This window comes from Acinonyx jubatus, chromosome B4 (assembly GCF_027475565.1).
Source record: "Acinonyx jubatus isolate Ajub_Pintada_27869175 chromosome B4, VMU_Ajub_asm_v1.0, whole genome shotgun sequence".
NCBI classification, from domain to species: domain Eukaryota; kingdom Metazoa; phylum Chordata; class Mammalia; order Carnivora; family Felidae; genus Acinonyx; species Acinonyx jubatus.
The window spans coordinates 10,218,541-10,236,609 of NC_069387.1; the positions used below are offsets into that span (position 1 = coordinate 10,218,541).

At 44.3% G+C, this 18,069-nt stretch overlaps 1 protein-coding gene and 1 long non-coding RNA gene across 12 annotated transcripts in view; one reads left to right on the forward strand and one right to left on the reverse strand.

Moving 5' to 3' along the window:
- Positions 1 to 18,069, forward strand: part of CELF2 (CUGBP Elav-like family member 2) — an 821,985-nt gene that overhangs the window by 798,442 nt on the left and 5,474 nt on the right. For 7 of the 11 annotated variants that reach the window (XM_053225256.1, XM_053225248.1, XM_053225258.1 and 4 more), the window contains 3 exons: positions 6,118 to 6,237; positions 13,193 to 13,390; positions 17,631 to 17,774. In XM_053225256.1, coding sequence (XP_053081231.1) covers positions 6,118 to 6,237; positions 13,193 to 13,390; positions 17,631 to 17,774 — 462 coding nt within the window. Of the gene's footprint in view, positions 1 to 6,117; positions 6,250 to 13,192; positions 13,391 to 17,630; positions 17,775 to 18,069 lie in introns of all 11 variants that reach the window. The other 4 variants (XM_053225250.1, XM_053225251.1, XM_053225253.1 and 1 more) reach the window with 4 other exon arrangements.
- LOC113603586 (uncharacterized) overlaps positions 4,992 to 18,069 on the reverse strand; it is a 94,926-nt gene continuing 81,848 nt past the window's right edge. Inside the window, exon 15 of the long non-coding RNA XR_008299902.1 lies at positions 4,992 to 6,992. This is a non-coding gene — a long non-coding RNA (uncharacterized LOC113603586). The remainder of the gene's footprint in view (positions 6,993 to 18,069) is intronic.

The following is an 18,069-nucleotide window of genomic DNA, read 5'->3' on the forward strand; positions in this document are numbered from 1 at the left end:
TCTTAGTGGTTGCTCTAGGGTTTACAACATATATCCTGTCTTATCAGAACCTACTTCAGATATGTACTAACCTAATGCCAATGAGATGCAGAAACATGCCTCCTATACATATCTCTCCTTTCCTCCCCTTTTTTCTACTATTTATATACATATTATGTCTTTGTATGTTATAAACTTAACGTATAGTTACAATTATTACTTTATATATTTTAAATGAACTGAAAGAAAAAGGAGAGCAGATACATGTATCTCTAGAGTTTGTTTATAACCTCCTTATTTATCATTTCTGGTTCTCTTCATCTCTTCTTGTGGTTACTGTCTGGTATAATTTCCTCACTGCAATACAACTTTGTCCCCCTACCCACTTCCTTTGTGCTTAAAATGTCAAATATATTTCTGTATATTAGAGACTCAATGATACAATTAATATACATACTGCTTTAGGCAGTTGATTTTTTAATCAATTAAGAGAAGAAAAGAAAAATGCAACTATACAGTCTTTTATAAGTATCCACATAATTACCTTTATGGGTGTTATGTATGTGTATGTGTGTAGGGATTTGAATTATTGTCTTGGGTTATCTGCTTTCAGCCTGTAGAACTTGCTTTCGTATTTCTTGTAATACAATGACTGCTGGCAACACATTCTGTTTTTGTTCATCTAGAAATGTTATTTTTCCCTTGGTTTACCGAAGATAGTTTGGCTGGATATAAAATTCTTACTTCATAGTGTTTTACTCCTTTCAGCATTTGCAGTGTGCCATGCCACCTTCTGGTCCACTGTTTCTGCTGAGAAGCCAGGTGTTAATCTTCTTGGGATCCCCTTATACACAATGAGTCATGTTGTCCACTCTCTCCTTGCAAGATTTTTTTTTTCTTCATCTTGGGCTTTCAGTATTTTTACTATCACATGTCTGGGTGTGGATCTTCTTCTGTTATCCTACCTGCAGTTTGTTGACTTTCTTGGATATATAGATGAATGTTTTTGGTCACGTTTAGGAACTTTTCAGTCCTTGTGTCGTTGAGTTATTTATTCTTTTCTCTGCTCGTGGTACCCCCAGTATCTGTACACTCCTGTATCTCATGGCATGCCACACCTCTGACGTTCTGTTCCTTTTTATTCACTGTGGTTTCTCTGATTTTCAGACTGCATGATCTACATCATTCTCCAAACTCATTTGTTATTCTGCCTTTTCAAATCTAGTGTTGAGCCCCCACAGTGAATTTTTCATTTCTGTAATTTACCTTTCAAGTCTAGAATTTCCATTTTGTTCATTTTTATAATATCTCCCTTTTTATTGGTATTCTTTGCTTGATGCAACTTTGTCATCATACCTTTCGTTAAGCGTGTTTTCCTTTAGTTCTTTGAACATATTTATAGGACCTGTTTTGATGTCTTTGTCTGCTAAGTACAGTATCTGGACCCTCTCAAACACAGTTTCTGGTGCCTGCTCAGTGAGCAGAAGCTACTTTGAGGACAGGACTCCCACACTTCCTGGCCCGGAACAGAGCTTCCATAAGACAGAGCCAGGGGTGTGGTTAAAAATGCCAGTGGCCTGCCCTTCCCTGGGAGAAACCATAGCCCTAGGTTTGGACCTGTGGGGAGAAGAAGCCCTTATCTCCTTGGCCACAACCACCTGGAGTTGAGCTTCCATTACATACACTGACCTTGGGGAAGTGGGAGAGGAGCAGCTGAAAGGGAGGGAGCAGGTTGTGGCTCAAATGCCACAGACTCTTGCTGTTCATTCTGAGATTTTGCAAATTTACCTGAATATCTTCTTTCAAGGACCTTACAATACTTTAACTGAAGGGCGCCTGGGTAGCTCAGTCCGTTAAGCAGCCAACTCTTGATTTCAGCTCAGGTCATGATCTCACAGTTGTGAGATCAAGCCCCCAAATCAGACTCTGCACTGAGCATGGTGCCTGCTTGAGATTCTCTCTCTCTCTCTCTCTCTCTCTCTCTCTCTCTCTCTCTCTCTCACCCTCACCCTCCCCCACTTACTCTCAAAAAGGAAGGGAGGGAGGGAAGGAGGGAGGGGTAAAGAAGAAGAAACTAGTTTAATTCAGAAGAGCCTCTCTCCCAACCCATGTGTGGTGTATTCACATTGTCATGTATTGCAGTTCTAGCTCCAGTGTGTTTCATCCCAGTACACTGTTACTTTATATAAATAGCGTTTATTTAAATCTGCCTGCATATTTAACTACTTCCTTTGCTTTATTATTTATTCCTTCTTTCATCTGGGATCATTTCTCCTTTAGTTTGAATCCTATCCAACAGAACATTTAGTGAGGGTCCACTGGTTAAAAAGTCTTAGCTTTTATGTGACAATTATTTATTTTGTCCTAGTTTCCAAAATATATGTTTGTTGGATGTTCTAAGTTGACAGTTAATTTACCTCAGCACCGTGTCCTAATCTGTCTTACATTACTATTGATATGATTAGCAATATTTTAAAAGATATCTTATAGTGCTTGTTACTCTTTTGGTGTTTACTCCCCCCCCACCCCCCCCACCCCCGAGTCCCTCTGGTCACCTAGACCAATAAACTGCCAGAAACAGAAGTCCTCCTTTCTGGGCTATTTCCCATGGAAAAAGAGACTTAAATCTAGTGTCAGTCTCCATGTAATAGCCCTTCCCACACTGTTGTGCCAGTGAGTGAGGGGTAAAAACTATCCGTCATGCGTGTTCTGACTCGCAGCCAGTAATAAAAGCCTGAAAAACTTCCACACAATTTTAGGTGACACCAGGGGAATACTTCTAGAATGGTAATGTGAGGATACCTGTGAACCCTTTACCCCGTGAAACCACCATTACTGGTAAAAATTGTAAAAGTCAACCACTTAAAATCTCTAGAAATTGTCCTTAAACGTCCACAGATGGAGAAACATTCTCGCAAATGTTCTGGCAAGAAATAAAGGTAATGATTACCTTTGATTTTCATAAGTTATGTTTGTTAAAATTGTTATGGTAATATATAAAAGAACAGAAATAATATACATTACCTCCAAAGTAGCAGAGGGGGAAATGGAATGGGGGAAAAAAAGTAAATAATAGTCCTAAGAAGGAAGGCAAAAAAGAAGAGGAAAAAATATAGGCAGGACATAGAACACAAAATTTAAACATTTCTACTGAAAGGCTGTTAGATTATTAGGCTGTAGTTTTTAAAACCTCTTTAACATATTGATTATAAGAGAGCAGAAATAGACAAAAAAGCAAAACGATGGTGAAAGATACATCATGCAAATAACCAAAAAAATCTGATGCTTTTATTTTTTATCATACAAAACAGACTTCAAGAAGAAACTAGAAATAAGAGCTGCCACAAAAAGTTGATTGCACCACAAGATACAATAATTTACAAACATCTACACAAGTAGTAACATAGCTTCAAGATGTGTTCCAAAAAATGTCCATATTTACCTGGAGAAATTGACATTACCACAGTGGGAGATTTTCACATGCTTCTCTCAGTAACAGACAGCACAAGCAGACAAAGAAATAGGATTTAATTGTAAATGTTCCTGATTTTAAACATTTATTAAGAGCATATTATGAATAATTTTTGCTAATATAAACTTGAAAACTTAAATACATAAGTTCCTAGAAAGCTATAACTGAATACAACTGATTAGAGAAGAACAAGAAAAGTTGAACAATCTTAGTTAAGGAAATGTAATCATCCCATGAAGAAATATCAAGTCCACATCATTTTTACTGGCATATTCTATGAAACATTGAAGTTAGAAATAATTGCCATCTTTTACAGTTTATCCCAGAAAATGCAAAAATAAAGACACTGCCTGAGTCATTTGATGAGGTTAGCAAAAGCTTATTAGCAAAACTAAAGACACACAGGAAGGAAAATAAATGCCAATCATACTCATGTACATAGACGAAAAAAATCCTAAACAAGGTATTATTACATAATAAAACCAAGGAACTACTGTTATTTTTGTGAGGTGTAATACTGGTTTTGAGTTTTTAAAAAAATGTCCACAGTTTTTAGAGTTGCATACTGAAGTATATAGGGGAGAGACAACAGAAGGTCTGAAATTGGCTTTAAAATAGAGATTGAGAAGGGGCGCCTGGGTGGCTCAGTCAGTTAAGCATCCGACTTTGGCTCAGGTCATGATCTCACGGTTCACGAGTTCAGGCCCCGCATCAGGCTCTGTGCTGACTCTCAGAGCCTGGAGCCTGCTTCAGATTCTGTGTCTCCCTCTCTCTCGGCCCCTCCCCCCCTTGTACTCTGTCTCTCTCAAAAATAAATAAAATGTTTTTAAAAATTAAAAAAAAAAATAGATTAAATTGCTTCTCAAATATTCTAGAATGTGGCTATGAGTTTGAGTTTATGGGAGTCCGTCATGTTTTTCTCTTGTGTATTTGAAAAGTTTCATAATACAAAAGGACTAAAGACACTGGATTATATATCATGTTCTTTTAAAAAGAGATATGCATCATGAGGTGTGAGAAGCTAATGGCCTACATGGACTGAAATGTGACAAGGTGAGGAATTCATTTTTTAGGCATTTGATCTGGCCTCATCCCAGAGGGATCCCAAGCAAGGTGCTTTTCAAGCAGTGCTGTTTGTGGTTTCTGAAGGCAGAGGAAGGATGAGCTCCCGCTGAGCAGGAACATTCCAGGAGATGGATGAAGTTCCTGGCCATCCTGGATCTCACAGCTAGAATAGAAAAGGACCAGGTGCTGCTTTCGGCGCTGGTCAGAGTTCAGTTCAGCTTTCACCTCCATCACCAGGATAAAGCGAAGTGATGTCCATGGAAAAAGTCAGCGGAGTGTGAAGCTGTACAAGTGTATACACATGTAAGACACGTGACATACTACTTACAGACGCCATTATGTAATGGTGTAAAAGGGACAGAGAGTGCAGCTGCTCTGGAGAACAGTCCAGCAGGTCCTCCAAATGTTAAGCAGGAAGTTATCGTCTTACCCAGCGGTCCTGCTCCTGGGTGTGGTGTGTGTGTGTGTGTGTGTGTGTGTGTGTGTGTGTGTGTGTGTGTACTCAAATGAAAATGAAAGTTTATGGCTATGCAAAAGCTTGTGTTAGATGTTCATAGCATCATTATTCATACTAGCCCAAAAGTTGAAACAATCAAAATGTCCACAACTGATGAATGGATACACAAAATGCAGTGTTTTCATACAGCAGAGTATTACTCTGCTATGAAATCCTGGCCCGTCCTACACAGAGGGATCTTGAGAACGTCTTGCTAAGTGAAGGAAGCAGTCACAAAAGATCACAAATTATGTGAGTCCACCTCCATGAAATATCCAGACTGAGCAAATTCATAGAGACAGGAAGTGGTGGGGGGAACGGGGAATGATAGCTAACAAGGATGGCTTTCTTTTCGGGGTAAGAATATTCTGTTAGATGGTGGTGCGGCTGGATAACTGCGAACATGCTAAAACCACTGACTTGCATGCTTCAAGGGCCAAATTTTATGGCAAGTGAGTAATCTGTCAGTAAAGCTGTTACCTAAAAGGCTGGGGGGTAAGAGAGAGTTTGGAGCAAAATGGTTTCGTCTCCTACGACTCCTCACCCTGTTGCCAGCACTGCCTGGGCCCTGAAGTCTTCTGTCAAATTCAGGAAGATGTAGGATCTTTTTTTTTTTTTTCAGAATTTCAGTGAGAAAAGAAAATGCTGAGTCTGAAGCAGAAACAGTGAGAAAACCAAGGACTGCCATTCACTCCCACCCCCTACCCCCTTCTGTGCCAGTCACTGGTGAACAGGAGAAGGCCTCGGCCTGCAGGACTGAGGCTGCCCTCCTGTGGCTGGTGGGGGGGGGGGGGGGGGTGGGGGGCAGCCTACCCAGAAGACGGCCTCCTGTTTGCCGATTCACCCCCACTAACGAGCAGTGAGCGTATTCACTGACTGGCCGAACAGAGCTGTGATGGCTTACTTGAATCACCAAACCTAACCGCCAGAATTGCCCCCAAGCACAGCCCCACATGCGTCTCTCCGATGGGAAGCGTTAAGCGTGGCTCGCGGTTCAGCCCCCAGCTCCAGCTGCCGTGGAGAGGACGATTACTTTCCGGGCCACTTGGCCTTCACTCATCTTGTGTTTTCTCTCCCCGTTTTCCTGTCTTGTTTTGTTTTTCAGTGGCTGCTTCAACCCCCAACTCCAGTGCTGGTGCGGCCATGAATTCTCTGACCTCTCTTGGGACTCTGCAAGGGCTGGCGGGAGCCACTGTCGGACTGAATAATATTAATGCACTAGCAGGTACCATAAACAGTGAGTATTTGCTGCTCTGGTGGACAGCCTTCCCCCAAATTCTCCCCAGAAAATGGTCAGCCAGCCCTGAACTGCAAAGGATACGTAACAGGGAGAACTAAAGCTTGGGATGGAGGAGCACATACCCCGCTAGGCACATGCGATCTACATTCATTTGGCCTCAAAGGTACCCAGCCCTCGTCGCCCCGGCTCTTTTCTAATCCTCAGAACGTGTGTTCGTTCACTCGTAGGTTTCTGTGGCTGACAGCTAGTTGCAGCTTTCACAGGGGCGTGCTTTGGTTCTCTTCTTCTGAGAGGCAGTGTGTTTTAATAGAAAAGTGGACACGTGGGTCCAGTTCCAAATCTGGCAGGCACCTGCAGAAACCTCAGCAAAGCACTGCCCAGCCACCCCAGGCTTCAGAGTCCCATTTGAAAACTGGAAGTTCTGGATTAGACGATTTTATTGGTACCCTCTTGCTCTAAAGATTGATGACCTATATAGAGAAGCACGAGGCCTTGGAAAGGAGGAAATAAGGCTGAGTGGAAAAGGCCCCGGCTGGCAGTGGTACCGTGTGGAGTCTTTAAGCGCTCACAGACGGCTCACTCAACAGCAGTTCATCTCTGAAGAGGCTCATGTCACCATGGCAGGCTGAGGCAGAGTGAGGCAACTCGCTTCCAGAAGTACTTCAGCCCAAACCCTAGGGACTCCCTGGAGAGCTCCAGGTTCCGTCCCACACAGCCTGCCCATTTCTGCCACGTTAGAGCTGTGGGGGATAAAGTCATGTTTTAGGCTTGTGCTCGGCACTGGCTTCTACACTGGGAAGAACTGACCCTCCACGCACAGAAGGGACATCTCGTTTGCCTTTCCCTCAGTTCCGTCCTGAGTCAAGAGTAGCCAGGCCCAGGAGAGCCCAGAGCAAATCTGATTTCTGATTTGGGGGCCCAGTTATCTTCCATGCAGTGCAGGCAACACAGCACCTGCCTGCTTCAAGCTTTAAGAAAGGGTCCCTGGCAAGTTAGTTTACCCCATGACTCAACAAGTGAACAGTTTTCAAGAGGTGATCAGATACTACCATTTTTTTTCAGCAAAACAAAAACACAAAATCTAGACCTCATCAAATTTCCAAGTTTTAATAAACACTTGTTCAGATGCTCTGGGAAAAACAAACAAAAATTGGGACTGAGTTTCTTCTGACCATAGGCCAAAAAAAAAAAGCGGGGGGATCGTTCTTTCTAGATATGATAGCTCTTGATTAGCAAATAGCGTATTAAGTGGCAATCATGTGACAACAGAATGTCTTATTCCAGTAAAACGGCCTCCAGCTGCCCACCTCCAGCAGCCCAGGAGCCCTCATCACGTTTACTCCTGTTTCTGACCTTGTTCTGCAGACGCTCCAACCCACTTCCTCCCCCTTGGTTGCAGACATGGGTGTTTACACACATCCCTTCATGCTGCTTCTCTTGCCCCAGGACCTAGTTCCCCTAAAACAAGGACTTTGATTTGATCGCCTGCCTGTCCTGTCCTTGGTCTGCAAAGTAACAGGCCAGTGGGAATGGCTGTCCTCCTCAGCACGTGCTCATGACTGCTGTGTGTTGTCTCGGGTCCGTGTGTCCACCTCTCTCCATCCTCGTCTGTTGTGCTTTGCTGGTATTTTCCCATCGTTACCATGAGGGACTATAGAGGGACTGTGTTGAATGGCCAAGACTATGACTAGTTCTTGTGTGGGGTCTATGTCATACAGATGTTGCTTCTGGCAAGGACAACAGGCTTATTAAATTGTTTTGTTTTTTAAATTGTTTGCAATTGGAGTAATACAGGTATGTATAGTTCATGGGGAGTTAAAAATGTGTCTCATTTCGAACAGTCCCTACCAAACAGTGTGAACCAGGAAAAGTGTTTAATTAAACCAAAAACCATGAACAAACAAAACCACATTCCTTCTGATCCGGTAAGTGTTACTAGCACAGAGCTATTTAACAATCCCAACGTTGGCTTGGAGCAGATATTTGTTTCTTTTCAAATACCAAGGAAAACCCAAAATATATAGTGTCCTCTTTCAGACCATTCTGCCTAAACAGACATGATGATGCTACCTGTCCTACTGGAAAATTCTCAGAGAAGGTACTCAAGAAATGGGTACCGGAATAGAGGCAGCTTCTGAAATAGTTGGCCACAGTTTCCCTATCATTGCTGTTTCCTACCCTACTCCATCCCAGGAACAGTTACTTGGTACTGAAAGAATTCTCTGGCTGTCTGAATAGAGTCCTCTTTCCCAGGGACCAGGGAGCCAGGAGAATGTAGGTAGACGGAATCCAATTAATTCCCCAACTCATCTTCCTATAAATTTTACCCATTTCGCTTCACTCCGCCTAAAATAAAGTTTGGGGTCGAAGAAAAGAAGCTAAATTAAAGTGTTCAAGTTTGATGTCCCTTTCCTTGCTCCATACATTCATGAATGGAGGGGCTAAAAAGGTACAGTTGAACCCTAAAGCTAAAAGCAGAAATTGTCAAGATCATAAGTAAGGAATGTGGGTGATTCACTTCTGGATTATCTGAGGGTTCTCCAGGCATGTTTTGTGTATTAAGATCTAAGCTAAGACGAAGAAGATATTTTTTGTAGACACAACTGCCCAAAAGTCTGTGTCTGACTCTATTTAAATGTATATCAGGTGACACACTTATTTTTCCTTGTTCCAATCAACCTCGTTCTTCCAAATGGCTTAGCATACAGCCCTTAAAATTAGGATCGTCAGAATACAATCAGGCACAAGTACCTGATGAATAGTGTTTGTGGAAATACTTGGTCCTTGAACACACAGGTTTGAAATGTGCAGTCCACTTATATGCAGAATTCTGTCAATTAATACTGTAAGTAGGATACTACAAATGTGTGGTCATTTTCCTTATGATTTTCTTAAATTTTAAGAATACGGTGTATAATACAGATAATGTACAAAATATGTGTTATTTATGTTAGCGGTAAGAGCTTCTGGTCAACAGTAGGTTGTCAGTAGTTAAGTTTTGGGGGAGAAAAATTAACACACAGAGACTTTCATTTGAACCCCCACTTGTTCAAGAGTCAACCGTATTTTATGTAAAGGAGAGAGAAGATGTTTGGGGCATATTATTCTGGCTTGTCACTCTTAAGTATGCATTATAAAATCACCCTCAATCTGTATTCTTGGAATATGTGAAATGTACATAGGTAGATACACATATAGGCACATACAACTTCATACACACTTGTGACCATAATAACACAAACACACATATAAATGCCGCTAAGTGCATATTCATACTCCTCTACCATGGTTCTAGACATTTTACACTTCTTATCAGCTTGCAGCTTAGGAGGATGTATATCTTGTCTACAGCAAGGAAAACATCCCAGGAAATAGATTATAAACCTACAGGAATATAATACATTCCTCACTTTTGCCCTTTCGCGGGGGAAGCGGGGGGGGGGGGGGGGAGGGGGGCACTTACGCTGCTTCCGCCTCTGCCTTCAGGACCATCTTCACAGTGGCCACCAAAAGTGCTCCTGCTCACACTGGTGGGTCCTTCTGTGTCATTTGCAGATTTACTCAGGCGTCTCACAGCTCCTCGGGTCCCTCTCAGTTGAGGACCTTTGGAGAGTTAAAGCGTCTCACAGGCAGGGTATGCAGACTTTGTTGCCCATGCGCAGAGACGTCCCCTTGTTGAGGTTGCCACATCTGTCATTTTGTTCCTCATCCAAACAGCATGCGTGGGAATTTAGATTACATGGGATGAAATGACCGATCCTTTTGGCTTTTTGAAAGAAAATCCCTACTTTTTTAAGGGGAAGCATTTTTTCAATTTAATTTTCTTCAAACTTCTTTTTCTACTGCCCACAGTTTTTACATGTAATCAGATACCAGCAGCTGAATTGACAGGGGTTATCTTTGACAGAATAATTATTTAATATAAATCTTCCCTGGGTGATTTTTTCAAATTCTACAAGATAATCAATTACTTCTTGTACCTTGTCTTTGATAACCACATACCCCCAGAATCTCCAGGATAGTTTTGGTTTCAAATATTCTCACTGCACTTGTACTTGTCAGAATTTTGACACTTATTTTTTGCTCAAAAGGGTGGTTCTACCACGAAGAAGGAAAGCCCCAAGCCGGAGAGCCCTTGCTCGTCCCCTCTTTGACATCAACACCCCCTTTGCTTGATGCCTCCGATACCGTTTCCCTCCCCACCTCAGGCAGGTCAGGCCGGCCACGGCTACCTCCCACGTGCATGGAATCAGTTGAAGCAAGCCAACCCTTCAGAAAGGAGATCTGCCCTGAGATCTAGTCCAAAAACACAGTCAACCACTGTGAAGTGTAGGCAGAACAGCGGCGATGTGCAGGAAGCCTCACAACAATTCTGGTCCTGAAACCCATCCGGTCTTTCGGGAGCACTGAAGTTCATTCTGCTTCTGTGTTTCAAGAGTGGGGGGAACAATTGGCGAAAAGGGGGAAAGAGAAGAAAATTCTCCTAACCTGGATGACTAAAAAGAAAGAAGAAGAAAAAAAACAAATCCCGTGCCACAGAAGGAGGGAGTCAGGGGCACCAAAGACCACTGCAGCGAAGGAGCACCTCTTGGAGAAGCTGGGCCTCGGAAACTACGAAGGAAGGCACTCCGAAGGCTCTTGCGCGGCAGGGCCGGCAAACTCTTAAGGCCCTTAGCTGCCCGGGTACCAGCAAGTGGCGGCGCTCTGTACCAGTGACGGCAAGGGGACTCGGAGACGTGGATGGCAGCCGAGCTGGTCTTCGGCTGTGCTCCACGAGGCCCTGCGGGCTGTGATGCACCCTTGCCCCAGGGTGTAAGCAGAGCGCAAGGTCACCACTCACTCTTACTAGAATTTCCCCCTACACGGGAATCCGGCTTTCTGGAGGGCTGGGCCACGTGGCGCAACCACTTGTATCCCTAGCACCTGTTAACAGCCTGACAGAAATGAAACACAGGGCACTTAACTGTGCCCAGCTCTTCCGGAGTTATTTTACACCCTCCCGCCTCTCTAGAAAAGAAACACCGATGTTTCTTTGCATTCACACCAATGTTGGGAGGTGAGGATAAAATAAGACCAGAGGAGAAAAGAGAAATCACCCCCCAGCCCTTCGGCAGCCGTAAGAATGGCAGGGGTGGAAGAGAGAAGCCTGGGTGAGGTAAATGGGATTAGCTGGTGTCTTGAGGGATTAATTAGGAGGCCACACTAGTTCTAAGCTCTTTAACAGTATTGATTTCCATGACTGAAAAAAATTAACAGAATAGACTCCTTCACAATAAGAAACCTCAAGCACAGTCCTCAGGACCTCTGCTGGCCAACACCTTTTTGCCTAATTTGAATTTGCTAGATCTGCCTGCGAGGACTTCCTCTCTGCAGGCTTATTATTCCATTCTCCTGTGCTTCAGACTCTCCTCAGCACCCCAGCCCAATGCCGTGTCTGTACCGAGGACACTGTGCTTGGTAATTTCTCTTAGGGCCCACTGTGTCTCCTCGAGCCTCCCACCCCCCAGAGAATACCAGGCCCGGGGCGCTACGCATTTCCTCTGCTGTTAGGCCATGGTCTGACTCCTTCTAACCTAAGAGATGAAGTTATCAGAATAACAGTCGTGTCGAGAGTAAGAACATTCCCCACCTGCTCTGTCTCCTGTGGATGGCAGGCAGGAGCACTGATGGATGGTGACATGATTCTAGTGTTGGATTCCTCTGTATAATTTCTAAGCATCTTTAGTCCTCTATCCTCATTAGACTCCTTACCACTTTTTTTTCAGTTAGTCATCTCAGGTGTTTTAACAGCCCTTATCAATAGCCCTAATCCGTTCAAGTGTTTCATTAATGTTTTCAATAATTTCTTCCCAGAAACCTTTTTTTTCTTTAATGTCTCAGTCACAAAGGGAACTAAAAGCAATTATGATGTCACCTCTTCCATTTCCTGAGTTCATATGAAAGTTAACACTCTATAAAAGTATTGCTTGTTTTGACTCCATATTCAGGGAAAATGTGGCACAGTCAGCAACCATAACAGAGCAAAAGAGCAGCCAGGATCCAAGAAAAAGGTGCTGGACAGCATCCAGTTCCCATCCGTTACTGGCCAAGATCCAGCTTATAGACACGAGTATCCCTTCAGTTAACTGAAAAACATGACCTGGAGCTCCTTCGTGGGTAGAAACTCCGGTTACGTGGGCACTGATAAATCCTTGCACGTGTGCACGCGTCTACTCGCTGCTAAAGATGGCCCCGTTCTTTTTTGAGCCCCTTGTACTACGTAAGCAGCTTTGGTTCTCTGCACTTAGAGTAAGGGTCCACATTTTTTCCTCGCCTTACTTCTTGATCAGCTTGCGTATTCTCCCTGGGGTCCTCCTCCTTGACACCATCCCTCCGCTGTTTCGTAGAGCCGGAAGGGCACTGCCCGCACGCTGGCTCACCGAGGACAGAGCTGGCCTCCAGGACCGTCTGGTCAGATGGCCTAGGGACACCAGTTTTACCCCTTTCTCCTCCAACCCGTGAGCCATCCCCTGGCCCTTCAGAGGGCCCAGGAGGTGGACTGAAGTGTACAGATGTTACAAGCCTCTGTCACTAATGTTTTTTTCCAAGCTTCTAAGCTCCAAGGAGAAGGCTTTCATTTCAAAAAGATAGCGGGACTTGCCAGTAGCACAGCGCATGGAATGGAGACGTGTTGTCTGTCGGTAGTGCCTCTGTGAGTTTTGATCGCTGGCCTTAGGGAGTGAGGGTGTCATTGCTCAGGGGGCTTTGGGGGGCGTGGTCTGTTTACCATCATGCTGATGTATTCCTGCATCGTTGCGTTTTTCCTTCCGTGTCGGTTTCACTGGTGTGCCGGCTGCATGCACTTGCTGTTGTACGTGTGTCAAATGATTCTCTAACTTCCTTTGGAAAGCACTAATGAAAAGTGCTGTTTCTCTTCTCTATTGTTGGGTTTTTTGTAAAGTTGCTCAAATGCTCTCAGGTATGGCGGCTCTGAACGGAGGACTTGGCGCCACGGGCTTGACGAATGGCACGGCGGGCACCATGGACGCCCTCACGCAGGCCTACTCAGGGATCCAGCAGTACGCGGCCGCGGCGCTGCCCACTCTGTACAGCCAGAGCCTGCTGCAGCAGCAGAGCGCCGCGGGCAGCCAGAAGGAAGGTAGGTGCCCGGCCCGGGCCCGGGCGCGGCGGGCAACACCCACCGTGGCGGCGGCCTTCGGAGAAGCTAGATGGGGCCGGCATCACGAGAGGGCAGTTAGCATACTTCTGTTCTTCCTGGGGTTTGTGGTGGTTTTCTTTTTTTTCGGGTCTTTGGGGTTTTTTTTTTTTTCCTTTTAAGAAACTTAACAGGCCTAAACCATTGGTTTGAATCTTCTCTCCCCTCCTGTTCAGCCTTGTCCGTTTATCTTTGAATTTTTCGTTCTTTTACCTCCCACTATGGATTTCTCCCCCACTGCACCCTTACACGCAATCACTTAGGAATTGCTGTCCTCAAAACGCTGCAGGAACCCCCTTTCCCGAGTCGGCGCGGACCATCTAGGATTTCTCCCCTTACACCTCAACTCCGCATGAGTGCAGGGGGTGAACAGAGAGTCTCCTGTGGGCAAAGCGCTCTCAGGCACATCCCGGGTTTCTCAGCGTCCACTAGCCCTGGGACCACAGAGCCTGCCTCTCGGTAGGTGAGGCTTTCCAGGGTGATGATGATCAGATCCACCATTAGGATCGACTGGGTCCGTGTTTAACTGGGGGTCCTCAGAGCACGTAACTAAGTGACCGACTGTCTTGCTCCTCTGCCACTAAGGCAAATTGAGTATCAGGAAGTTAATACTAAGAATGAATTAAAGCTAATTGTAAAATAGTTCATGAGCCAGTCCAGAGAGGGACAGCTTGTCTTTTTCCCTTTTTCCTTTTGGTTTCTTTAAAGCAAAATCTGCAACATTATGTTTATTCTCTTTGTGACCTGTTACAGTATGGGGGAAGAAGCTACGGTAGGGAAGTACTGAAGACATTTTAATTTCTTCCCCTTCTTTATCCTCACCCTACAGTTCCAAAGTATTCTTGTGTGCCAACTTCGGCTTGACATCTGGTGTTCTACAAGAAATAGAGTAGTTTTACTTTATAAAGTGAACCTTAAAAGGGACACAGCTTTAAAGAGACTCGTGTGTAAAAAAAGATTTTTTTTCTAATCTTAAGAGATCGTTAAAAGTGAAAGACAGATGAAAGTTTCTTTACTCTCAGCTGTGACTGTTAATGTAGGTTTTTAAAGAGCTGCACAACTGTTCAGTCCACTGTGTCTCCCGAGGTGTGGGGAGACTGCACGTCATATATGCCTCGTTTCCCCAAGAAAAGCCTGCACTGAGGTCCCTTTGTCCAGGATCTAACTACCCAAATAGTGCCAAATAAGGGTGGTAGGAGGCGTACATGAGATAAGAATGTTCTCGGGAAAGAACCTAAAAGCCAGGTCCCTGCGTGATTTTTAGAGAACGCCGGTCACTTCTCCAGTGTCCCATCAGGGCCTTCCAGCAAGCCACATGACCCTTGTCACTGAAAAACTTGAGTCACGGTGGCCTCAGCATGTCACAGTGCAAGGGTGAAGTCTAGGCCCCAAACACTTCCTCCACTGCCCCCAGTGTCCACGCCTTGAGTTTTCAGGAGAGCCTGTGCAGCTCACTCTCGGGGATTAACATGGAGAACGGCCACCCACTGAATGATTGTTGACATTTAGGTATCGGGCCTACCAGCAGCAAGGTTCAGTGCTTGATGTTTGTGGTTGGTGGTGTTTTTTGGCTTGTTGAGTGTTTTTAAATAATTTCCCACTTCCTCCTACCTCTCCTCTGATCACCTTCTTCTCACCCAGTGATGTGTGCTCAAGAAATTTAAACCATCTTAATATTAGTTTTACCTCAATTGTTGTTTTCAAGGCACATTATACTGGAAAGGGGAAGAAGAAGAAAAAAGATGAATTCCACTACTGAATAGATTTTTAGCCTTTCTACTCCATAGTTTTTTGTTCTTTAGTCAAGAGAGTTGAAAATCAAGTGATGTGTTATCCTAGTGTATATTTTCCCCGAGGAAAATGAGCCAGGCTGGCTTTGTTTTTTAAAGTAGGTTTGATATTTTGCCCAGCTAAATCTTCTGAAAGCTGATGAGGAACACTGACCACCTTTCCTGTCCCTCCTAAATACCCTCTGACCTTCTTTATACCTTCCCATCCTCCCTGATTTACAGGAGGCAAGTCTCTCGCTTATACACACACACACACACACACACAGGTAGAGCCTCTGGAGGCCTGAGCAGAAGCTGGTGGGTGTAGGCTGGCTGACACAGATACCCCAGCACTCCATGCTAGACCAGGTGCCCCATGAGAAATACAAAATGTGAGCACCCGCCCAGCTGGGGCCAACCATGTAAGCAACTCTAGGAAGTAAAAAATAATGTGTACTAGGAAACTCCAAGGAATGTGATTTGTCAGGTTTTTACTAAACGTAGAGGTGGATACATAGGGGGAACCCTCAGATTGTTTTAGTGTTCACGATTTTGGCAGTTTGCAAAATCAAACTGTTGCTGGGTAAAGAAAAAACAGGGAGGGAGGGGGGTCATACACTAGGAGATGCTGGTGGCAGTTTTACCTGAGAAAATAGTGAACAAGAAGACAAAACCTCCTTAGATTTACCATTTTGTATTTTCTTGGTCCCGTCTCTGGCTCAGATACAATCAGAATGTCTAGCGTTCTAGAATGCCAGGATTATCCAGGCATGGCCAGTAAATCTGTCAGAGCACATTAAACTGCTTTTCTCCCCAGGCTTCAGGAGTTGAGATGACTTCACAGATCAAAGTGGGTCCCCTAAATCCTCATTTGTACACTTGGATCTTTTATCTAGAAGGAATATGAAATCTGGATGGCACCAGATTTGCCCAATATACGTATTGCAAAAGATGTGCCTGGCATAGTACCACTCAGAGCACCTATTTCTACTGTTTTGGTTTTACATCTATCCATATTAAGTTTTGATTGCTTAAGAATTTTTTTAAACCAGGAAACGTGGGGCCCTAAGTCCTGCAAGCATGCCCCTTTAACTACAGACTGCCTCCTTTGCACTGGAACATGGCTTTGTCCGTGCAACCTGTGACACCGAAAATTAAAGTGGTCACGTTGGCACTTAAATAAGAAAGGTTTCACCTGTGTGGCTTTAGACATTTGCCTCAAGAAGACTTCCTTGTGACAAGTCCTACGCATTAGAACACTCCTGTTTTGTGGGAAGAAACTTGGTTTGACTCTTCTTTATGAAGATGTTTCTCTTATTTTCACAAAGTTCTTTTACCCCAGTTTTACTTTTCGTAGACCCATATATTGTCCCCGCCCCACGGGCAGTGCTGGTTCCAGGGGACACCAGGCCCAGAACTTGGAACATCCTAGAGGCATCTAGCCCCGGGGCCTCTGAGAACCAGTGGGGGGAAGATCTGTAACCACCGCAGGCAGCCTTCAGCCTAGAAAGTGTTCTTGCTGGTTACATATTAGAAGATGGGTACTTCCCACCAGGTCATTCAGATTCCCTCCTTTTCCTTTTTTGCTCCTTTTAACCTTCAGATGGTTCTTGTGCAGGTGGCTATAGAGAGAGGGGAGAGTGCACGGGAAGACACTTAGAAGAGCCTACCTTTCTAACCAGCATAGCTAGGAAGACCTTCCCTACTCTGCCCTTGCTTCTTGTTTCTCTGGAAAGTGACAGTGGAGCGTGAGGAGCTTGGATGAGTTCAGTCTCTGACGAGAGTCGGCACCTTGCGCGTTCATTTCCAAGGCTAATCCCCAGTGGTATAATTCCTATCACGCCTGTGAAACTCTAGCTACCTATTTTTCCCTGCTTTGACTCATTGCCAGTCATTTCTAATAAAAATGATTATTAGACTGTGTGTTAAGAGATTTGGCAAATCAAAACTGGATGGATAATTAGGTAAATGATTGAGAAATCCAAGCAACATTACTGCTATATCCATTACTCTAAATTGCTGCAATTTGCTTAGAAAACACAGGATACTCTCAACTCCCGAGAAACAGTATATACATACAACAAAAACACAGCCACCCGGGAAAACCCCACACCTGCATTCTCCTCCCCAGCTCTACCCTACGGCAGCCACCCTCATCCCCACGAAGAAGAGACTAAAACTATGCGCCCTAAGCAAATACGAGCCACAGACCAGTGTCTCTGGAAATTGGAACATCTGAAAGGTGATTCCCATCTTGAAAGACATACCAGCACTTGACATGTATACATCTGTTTCGTTCCCTTTAGTATGAGAGGAAGGCACACGCTTAGCCTGTTGTTAAAGCAGTCCTAAGAAGAGGCCTGGGGAACTAAGAAGCGAAGAATACCTTACTCTGATTTCTTTTTCCTCTTTAGGTCCAGAGGGTGCAAACCTCTTTATTTACCACCTTCCACAGGAGTTTGGAGACCAGGACATTCTGCAGATGTTCATGCCTTTTGGAAATGTTATCTCTGCTAAAGTCTTCATTGACAAACAGACCAATCTGAGCAAGTGCTTTGGTATGCAAAAGAAACCAAGCCAGAATATCACAGTTCATTCCCAAGTGAGGAGTCATGGGAAGGAAAATGTAAATGGCAAACATTTAGACGTCCAGATAGGGCCTTCCCTGGGTGGTGCCGTTTCCGGTTTTCTGGATCCATGTAAGCAGATTGGGCAAAGTCGTGTAATCAAAAGCAGAGGTAGGGGCTATATAAAAAGGAGCTGGGAAATTAAATGCCTATACATTAGGTATTAGAGCGTCTTGCTCCATACATCTAATCATCTTTCACTATAGAGCAGCAGCAATCTCTTTAA